The sequence below is a fragment of the Miscanthus floridulus genome, chromosome 9 (assembly GCF_019320115.1).
Source record: "Miscanthus floridulus cultivar M001 chromosome 9, ASM1932011v1, whole genome shotgun sequence".
In the NCBI taxonomy this organism is placed as follows: domain Eukaryota; kingdom Viridiplantae; phylum Streptophyta; class Magnoliopsida; order Poales; family Poaceae; genus Miscanthus; species Miscanthus floridulus.
The window spans coordinates 111,370,610-111,380,613 of NC_089588.1; the positions used below are offsets into that span (position 1 = coordinate 111,370,610).

At 47.1% G+C, this 10,004-nt stretch overlaps 2 protein-coding genes and 1 pseudogene across 2 annotated transcripts in view; 1 reads left to right on the top strand and 2 right to left on the bottom strand.

Annotated features, from left to right (window-relative positions):
- The window catches only part of LOC136484114 (LRR receptor kinase SERK2-like), a 272,567-nt gene that overhangs the window by 104,577 nt on the left and 157,986 nt on the right, over positions 1–10,004 (bottom strand). The window lies entirely within an intron of this gene.
- Positions 2,500–2,593, bottom strand: LOC136484606 (small nucleolar RNA Z247; annotated as a pseudogene).
- On the top strand, positions 3,704–5,112 carry LOC136482654 (cytosolic sulfotransferase 5-like). Its single transcript, XM_066479863.1, has 2 exons — positions 3,704–3,831; positions 3,927–5,112. The coding sequence occupies exons 1-2, from the start codon at positions 3,814–3,816 to the stop codon at positions 4,911–4,913; spliced, it is 1,005 nt and encodes a 334-aa protein (XP_066335960.1). The 5' UTR covers positions 3,704–3,813; the 3' UTR covers positions 4,914–5,112.

Here is a 10,004-nt window from a genome sequence, read left to right on the forward strand (position 1 = left end):
TCCTTTTTATTGATATATAATATGTATTAATTGATGCTTAAGTTTTTAATTATATTAGAAGGTGCCTCTATTTTAAATTTGGATTTAGTAGTAGACACAAAAATCTCGAGACCGGCACTGACGGAGATCATGAGAAACCACCCAAATTGCCTACTAGGTCATTGCACTCTGATCTCTCTGGAGCAGGACAAAGACGGTGATGACCTCGACGAAAATGACCACAGTACAACAACCCCCATTGTCGACTTCAGATTCTTCTTTCTCACCTCTCACGAGACAAGGACCACAATCTATCGGATGATAGCAACAACGGCGGCATGTTTGAAAGACTTGATGGTGACTCTCGTAATGGCGTGTAAGGTACCTATAAGCTAGAAGGATTGGGAAAGCTTTCCAGCTTGATGCACTCGATGGGTGTTGTTAACGTCAGCACGAGCGCGGGTCCACAGGCGATGAGCGAGGGCGTTCTGGATGAGCTCGACCGAGAACCTTACCCTGCTGCACCTGCACTGCACAAGCTCGGAGTGTCCGGCATCAACCGGCCGGAACAACAGCTAGCCACAGGTTGTTTTTTTTTTGTGCCATGTCGGATCTCCCTCGTCATCTGACATCCTCGTCATTGCAGGGGCAGCTCGATGAGGACGACAGTCAGGCTGCTGAGTGCTTCCATTCCATCTCCATCTCCGACAAAACTAGGGAGAACCTGGCGAGCCTCAAGTTGTAATGTACGTACGTTGGCAGTTTGGACGGGCCAGAGAGCTTCGGAAATCTCACAAAATTGAGTACATCAAGATGTAATGTATGCACCACGTAAAGAAAAAGTTTAGCTGGCTAATTGCTAGAGCTAAACTTTAGCCAACTAAACTTTAGCCGGGGTGTTTCATTGTTTGGATACTCTAGCTAATTGAAGACCTTAGATCATGCTACCCCTCCTTAGGCCTGTTTGGGGGGAGGAACTCACGGGCTACTCTTCTTCGTCCCGAGTCCCGACCGCGCAGGAGGAGGAGGTCGTGGCCACGGCGGGTGCGGCCAAGCGGAGGAGGCGTGGCGAGGCAGGAGCGGATAGGAGGATCATGTGCGGTGAGGCCTGCTGGGAGCCACGGCACACGCTGTCGGGTGCTTATGGAGGTGTCAGGAGACCTCGGTGCTTGCCGTCGGGTACTTGTGGAGGCCTGCTGGGGGCGTGTCCTGCTCGCGGGAGGAGGCGCGGTGCTTGTGGAGGTGCCAGCACGTGGGAAGAAGCCGCATGCAATGGAGGTTGGGGTGGCGGCGGCAGACGGATTGCGACGAATGTGGACTGAGTGCTTGGATTCGGAAAATATGCGAGGGCAATTTGGTCATTAGCCACTTTTAGCTGTCATTAGCTAGGTTGAAATAGCTAGAGGGATTGTGTATCTTTTGGTCTCTAGTTAAACTTTAGCTGGTCTTTTACCGGGACCGGTTGAAATAGCTAGAGGGATTGTGTGCTTGCTAAAATCATCAATGAAACTTAAATAATAGTTCTTGCCACCAACAGAATTTGGAGCTGGACCCCATACATCAGAAAAGACAAGATCAAAGGGGCTACTTGATACACTAGTGGACCTAGGGTATGGTAGTTGATGACTCTTGCCTTGCTGACATGCATCGCACACACAAACTTGATTGGAATCTGAAGAAAAAGGAAGTTTATAACGACTGATAAGACGATGAACGACAGGAGTGGAGGCATGACCAAGACGATGGTGCCACACGGTGGTAGATGGCTTTACGATTAGGGATGCTTCTTTATTCGATGACTTGAGGGGGTAGAGTCCATGCTCACATCTACCCTGATGAAGTGTGGTCTTCGTTTCCTGGTCCTTTATCAGAAAACGTTCAGGATGAAATTCTAAGAACACATTGTTGTCACGAGTAATTCTATTGACTGAAACAAGATTTTTGCTAGCTTGTGGGACATGTAAGACATTTTTAAGATGAATTTGACTGGAAGGGAAACACAAAGTGCTATGACCAATGTGATCGATCTTCATACCTGATCCGCTTGCCGTGTGCACTTGGTCACCGCCGTTGTAGCGGTCACGGACAGTGAGTCTGTCCAGTTCCCCGATGATATGGTCTGTGGCTCCCGTGTCCATGTACCAATTGGTGTCCACGCCATAGGATGTCATCGCCGAGGACGCTGACTTGTGCTGCTGGCGCTGTTGCGGCGGACCTGAATAGGAAGAATCATACCGCTTGAAACACCGATGTGCTGGATGTCCCTCCTTGCCACAAATTTGGCAGTACACGCCAGGTTCAAAGGTGCTACGGCCACCATTGCACGGCCTGATCCACCAAATCGGCCACCACCTCCACGGCCGCCGCCGCCACCGTTGCGGCCACGTTCGCCGCGGGAGTTGTTGTTGTGACGTCCTCCCCTGGCAGCAACGTTGGCGGAGGAGTTGTAGCTGGTGTTGCACATCTCGTTCCGCTGTTCATGAGAGATGAGCTGAGTGTACAGCTCGCTGATGGAGATTGGCTCGACCCGCGCCGCAACCGCCGTGACGACCGGGTCGAATTCACGATCCAGGCCGGTGAGGATGAAAGAAACAAGTTCCTCATCATCCAGCTTGCGCCCCGCCGCCGCCATTTCATCTACTAAGCCTTTCATGCGAGCAAAGTAATCACTGATGGAAGTAGTACCTTTGTTGGCCATGGCCAACGCCATGCGGGTGCTAATGATCTTGGCCCACGACTGAGAGGCAAATAACCCCTCGATGGTTGTCCAGGCAGTGGTGGCGGTGACACAGGAGTTGACATGGCCAAGGATCTCCTTGGACAAGTTGGATAGCAGGTAATTGAGGACAGTCTGATCTTTGGCTACCCATGACGCATAGTCGGGGTTAGGCTCCGGATCCTTCTTGGATCCATCTTCTTTGGTGCCGGCCGGCGTGATGAGGGCCGGCGGCGGCTGCTCGGTGGAGTTGAGAAGATGCCCTAGTTGGGCACCCTTCCACAACTGGAAATTGGTGCAGTTCAGCTTTTCATTGGTGGGAAGAAAGGTGAAGGGAATCATGGCGGCGGCAGTGGAAGACGACGCGAACGCCATGAGAGTTTCCGTGAGGATAGAGGCTAGCTGATACCATGTAAAAACTAGGGTTAACGTGGTACCCTTTGGGGTTCACGGTTCCGTGTTATATATAGTGGGAATAGCCCCCACCGTGGCATGTACATGGTCATGATTCAACAGCTAGATCCACAATTCTAGGAGCTAACTATGGAATACAAATCTCTCTATTGTTACAATGAACCGTGCCTCAATATGACAGGTGGAACTATACCTTATCATCTAATAGTGAGGCCTGTTGGTAGCCACGGCACACGCTGTCGGGTGCTTATGGAGGTGTCGGCGACCTAGGTGCTTGCCGCCGGGTACTTATGGAGGCCTGCTGGGGGCGTGTCCTGCTCGCGGGAGGAGGCGCGGTGCTTGTGGAGGTACAAGCGCGTGGGAAGAAGCCGCATGCAATGGAGGTTGGGTTGGCGGCGGCAGACGGATTGCGACGAATGTGGACTGAGTGCTTGGATTCGGAAAATATGCGAGGGCAATTTGATCATTAGCCACTTTTAGCTGTCATTAGCTAGGTTGAAATAGCTAGAGAGATTGTGTACGTTTTGGCCTCTAGTTAAACTTTAGCTAAATTTAGCCAGCTAAAGTTTTAGCTGGTTGGTCAAAACATGCCCTCAGACCAACCCTTGGTACTGCTGGCTGGCAGCACGTATATATACTTATAGCTTCTGCTGGTTGGGGGCGTCGTGCCCGCATGAACCTTGAGCAGCCGCGAGGAGGAACTCATGGAGCACGACATTCTGGTGGGTTTTCTTTGGCAATTCGATTCCCTGCATGTTGCCTTCTTATTCTTTGTTCTTTCGATGTACGTACTAAACGCTTATTCTTCGAAACACAGCTGGGCACCACCACGAGGAGGAACGAGAAGCATGGGCAGTACGGAGGCTTCTGGCTAGCCGAGATCATGCAAAAGGCCATCGCTGCCGCTCGCACACGCATCAAGTCCAACCCACCTGATATCTTGCTAGCCAGCTTGCCCAAATCCGGCACCACCTGGCTCAAGGCCCTTGCCTTCGCGACGCTCAACCGTGCCACGCACTCGCCGTCCGACGCCCAGCACCCGCTCAGGCACCACAACCCCCACGACTGCGTCGGCTTCCTGGAGATGATGGTGACCCAGGACGACGACGAGGCCCTGCTTCGTTCTCCACGGCCACGGCCACGGCCTCTGCTGGTACAAACACACGTGCCCTACTCCCTGCTTCCCGATGCCATCACGGCAGAGGGCTCCGGGTGCCGGCTCGTGTACGTGTGCCGGGATCCCAAGGACATGCTGGTCTCCTTCTGGAACTTCTACCTCAAGGAGGCGGCGACGTTGGCCGCTGCCGGTTGCGGCGGCGGCTGGGTCGGGGAGTCGGCGGCGGCAGGCCTCACCAAATTCGCGGACGTCTTCGAGCTCTTCTGCGAGGGACGGTACCCCGGAGGCCCCTACTGGCGCAACGCCCTGGAGTTCTGGCACGAGAGCCAGAGGAGGCCCAACGAGGTGTTGTTCCTAAGGTACGAGGACATGCTGGGAGATCCGGTCGGTAATCTCAAGAAGCTAGCGGCGTTCATGGGGTGCGCGTTCTCCGAGGAGGAGGAGGAGGCTGGGGTGGTGGAGCAGATCGTGGAGCTCTGCAGCTTGGCGAGTCTCAAGAGCATGGACGTGAACAAGAATGGCAGTACGGTGCTGGCCTTCAGGAATGTGGCATACTTCAGGAAGGGGCAGGTCGGCGACTGGAAAAACTACATGACGCTGGATATGGCGGCGAGGCTGGATAAGATTGTTGAGGAGGCCACTCGAGGTTCTGGACTCACCTTTGCGGGCTCAGTCTCTCATAATTAATAAGATTTTTCAACTCGCCGGCGCTCTAAATAATTCCGTCTTCGAAAGAATAAAGGTACCTTTTCCATGGACAGCGAGGCACCATGGCAGTATGATAAAAGTGTTAAGGATGTGGTGTGTTTCGGTATCTGTGGTTGTACAAGAAAATACGGATCACATATCTTGTTTTATAATGAAATTATGTTCTTCATTTCTGACACCGCCATCGTTCCTACTTTAATTTCTTAATTAATAATGGAGAGGCACATGGTTGGACCAGTGCTGATTATTTTTTTAAGGGAATAGGGACTTATATTAAATCATGGCACATTACACCCCAAATTACACATGAAAAAATCTAAAATTAAAAATACATAATATTCTATACAGATTCTTGCATTGGCTTTTTCCCCCAATGGCTTCTCTCGGACACCGAAATCAAAGTGCAGTCCTTATGCCGAATCCAACAACTAACCCCAAAACGTTGGACATGTCGCAAGATCCAGTGCTTCGAACCAATCCAAAACACATCTAAATAGTTGAAGGAACATCGGCAGTTGCATCGTCAGGTACGACATAGGCTGCAGAATCAGAGAGCTCGAAATCCTCTACGCGACCATCGACAATGAGATTGATGACCCGGAGTCACAGTCCTCTTAGGGGGCTCCCAGAAGCACTCCTCCTCTTGTAGATAAAGACCACAAATTGACCGCCTGCCGATGAAATCAATGCCTACAACGGCAATCTCATCGTAGCAATCACCGAATTCATCGCAAGAAAACACGATCCTGACCGAAAATCATCTGATTTCACCGGAAGATTTATTGGACTAAACTATAATCAACTGGATAGAAAAACTGCGGAAAAAATATGGGTCCCCTCCCCTTCTTGTCTCCAGTAGACGCACCAGAGAGGAAGAAGGAGAGGGGCCCTTGGTGCGACGGTGGCAGCGGCAGCAGAGCGAGGAGCGGTGACGGCGGTGACGACTCTGTATGAGGCATACCTCTATTCGTCCATTGTAATGTTTCTGGACCAGTGCACATTTCATCTTGATGAAAGAATAAGGTCTCTCTTTTGGTGGAGCTCCCAACAAAGGGACATTTTTATCTTTTCCCTCAGAATAAACTATGAGCTAGTGAAGCAGGGTTCAAAATTTACGAATGTTTGTTGTTTCAGGTTAATGCATGTGCTTTATTGCAAGTAATCAACTATAGCCTCACTCATATTTTTCTATTGTTTGTGTTTCTCACGTCTAGTTTCAACTTTTAACAACTATATGTATGCTCAGGATGTCAAATTACACAAATAGCGACAAATTATAAAGTACCAAGACTCAATTTTACATAGCGATTAACATCCATTACATTAATACATATACATCTTAATTAACACAGCACAGCGAAAGATGATTCTTAATCTTGTCTTGAAGCTCCATTCTCCATGGGACAGTTGACTGGGGAAATACACACACTCCCTCTACTCCTTATAAAACAAAACAAAGATCCACCTTCTGGTATTCATCCATCATTTTACACAAGTAGTGAAATAAAACAAGCGTAAGCAAACACTACTTAACAAGCATAATATGAGGTGATGCAGAGGCCCAAAGGCTGGACCACTACTATTGAAAATATTTTTACCAACACTGTTTTCATTGACAGTTCTATTAAAGTCGATGGTGATACATTATCACTGCTACATTTGTTAGAAATCGAACATCATAAAATCCTACGCAAGTGCGTGTTGGGCAAGCAATGACAGAAAAAGGTCAAAGATCAAAGAACCGGATTAAATCAAGTGCCCAACATCATGCCAGCAAATGCATGAGACTGAAGGCATGCAAGGGCAGGGCAAATCATATGGCCGGAGGCCAGAAGGCATGCACGCACGGACACACCCGGCGGGTATGGGTATCGGTATAGGAAACTGTCACAAAGAGGTTCACCTCAGTAGCTAACAGGACCGAAAACACACACATCACTACTGCATTAGGTGCAATTAGAGTAAATAATCATAAGGGGCCTGACGTAATGCAGAAGCTAGGAGCAATAAGAGTTACCATATATATATAGTGGTTGACTACATTTGTTATACGCTACTACTGACCTTCACTACATTCCCATTACTACCACCCTTCACTACGGGTTCATAACTTGAAAATCCGACAATGATTGAGGCTCCTAAAGAATTAGCAAAGAAGGTCCCTCTCACTGCCGGCTTAAGCCATAAGCCAACAGTGACAAATAGTGCGGGTTCAAGCCATGAACCGGCCATAGTGCTACTAAGACTATCACTACCGGCTGGTGGCTTGAGCTAGCAATGATAGCTACACAACACAAAATCCTCCTTCCTCCTCCCTCCTCTCTCCCTCCGCCCTTTTTGCAATTGTAATTCATCCACCATTCTTCCAATACTAATATGTCTGTGAAAAAAAATCTAGATTTTAGACAAAGTAGTAGGTTGGTTGGGGGAGCATCAAGCCTTTTTGTTACCATTTTTTTAGATAAAGGAACTGTATTTCAACATGGAACCATGCGCTGAATATAGGTGGACAAATATAATCACCCTTTTCTTTCACACTCAATTGTAAGCTTACAATCATGGTGTGTAGTCTACATTTAGATAGCCATATAGCCTCCTTGTGTGTGGAATTTGTATTTTCCATATTGGTTTTCCTTAAGTCATATTAGGATGTAATTATATACAACTTTTTTATAGTTAATAATTTATTCCTTGAAAAAAATATGAGGGGAGAAAAAGACTTCCATTCCCCTCAACTTATCCCTTGAAAGAGTAAGAGTAAGCTTAATTATTGACTTCTTTAAGCTGCCCACTATTGGAATTACGGGTGAGTTAATGAGTTTCCATAACTCCATGAGGTTTCCAACAGAAGCATTTAATCAGTATGGCTTTAATTGAGGCATAGTAGGAACAATCCATAGATCACCCACATATATATTAAAAAATATTAAAATTTACGATACATAATTATGCCTTGTTTAGTTCCTCCCCTAAAGTTTACTCCCTGTCATATCGGATGTTTAGATACATGCATGGAGTATTAAATATAGACTAAAAAAATAACTAATTGCACAGATTGTGACTAATTTGTGAGATGAATTTTTTAAGCCTAATTAGTCTATGATTTGACAATGTAGTGCTACAGTAAACATATGCTAATGACGGATTGATTAGGCTTAATAAATTCGTCTCGCGGATTACTGACGGATTCTGTAATTTGTTTCTTATTAATATCCGAACACCCCATGCCACACTCCCACGTAACGTCCCTAAACTTTACTCCCTGGATTTAAACACCACCTTAGTATTATTAGATAGATCATTGAATACATTTCCATAATAAACTTATTTGAAGATATGAATGTTTCTAATATTTTCTATAAACCTGGTTAAACTTAAGAAAGTTTGACCGGCACAAGTCCCATAGCGACTCTTTTTATGGGACAGAGCAGTATATATATATGGCGATGTTTTCTCTCATGTACTAAAGACATGACATAACCTATATAGGGTCAGTTTGTTGCCAGCAACACCTAAGGTTAGATGTTTGCCACACTTGTGGCTTGCCACATTATGTGATAAAATTAGACTGTTTGGTTCGTCACTAAGGTGTAGCCAAATTTCGATGGTTGTTGTTTGGATGGTTGCCACAAATATTTGACAAAATATTAGAATATTACCACATATGGTTAAACTATATTATACTAAATCAAATCAAATTAATAATAGATAAGAAAAAATAGATTAAATAGAGATTGATAGATAAGAAATAGTAGCTTAAATATAGATACCGGGGAGGGGCTGTGAGGGAGCAGGGCGATGTGGCAAAACGCCGGCCGCCCACCAAAACCAACCCGGCCGACGGCAACTACACGGCGACACACGACCGCGTCACCCTCGTTTGCTACTGGCTCCGCGTCCTCGAGCCCAAGGGTGTCCTCACGACTGGCTCCGCTTCCTCGCAGCCAAGGGCAGCCCTGGAGAAGAACTCGTCGTGGTGGGCGGGGTGGGGACGATAGCGTATCCATGGAGGACAGAGGGCTTTGTCGCGGAGGTGGAGGAAGACCACGCCACACGTTTGACGCAAAAAAAAAATCGTGGCGAATGCTTGTTCCAGATGTGGCGAGCCTTGTTTCAACAATCAACTAAACACGCCTTCCTAAGCACTTGTGGCAAACATAACTTTAGGCGTGGCAGGGTGTGGCGGGGCAACCAAACAGACTCATAATCTTTACTTCTTTTAAGCATCACCATTAATTACTATACGAGAGTTTAGCACAAGCCTAAAAGCATAATATAACCCATGGTGACGAATACGGAATAAGACTATTTTGAAAGTTTGAGGGGGGACATTAGTGTGGCTTAGCTATAAATTCCTAGATTTTGAAAATAAGTCATTATAATTTATGAGTTCTGCATAATAATTTGTAATTTAGTTTGTCTTTTGCTTTATAGCTTTGCACATTGTTTTTTTAATTACTTTTCATAAAGCTAATACTTTTTATTGTTATCATATATATTAACTTACACTTAATTTAATATATTTATATTAAGGGGGCTCTGTTTTTTAATTTGGTTCTAGGCCACGGAAATCTCAAGACCGGCACTGACACGGCGATCGTGAGAAACCACCCAAATCCCCTAGCTAATGTCATTGCACTCTCATCTCCCTTGCGAGCAGCACAAAACGGTGACCTTGACGAAAATGACCACACTACAACCCCAACCCCGGCCGGCCCCCATGCATTGTCGACGTCAGATTTTTTTTTTCTTTCTCACCTCTCACGAGACAAGGACCACAATCTATGAGATGATAGCAACAGGGGCCGCATGTTTGAAAGATCGATGATCACGTGCTACGTACTATGGCGGTGTCACGTCGTCCCTGGCCGTTGTGAAAGCTGACCACCGAACCGATCGATCGACTTGCTAATGGCGTGGAAGGTACCTAGAAAGCTTGGGAAAGCTTTCCAGCTTCCACGCGCTGGGTGTTGTTAACGTCAGCGCGACCGCGGGCCCGCAGGAGATGAGCGAGGGCGTCCTGGTCTTCTGGATCGATCGAGAACCTTACCCAGCTGAACGAGCTCGGAG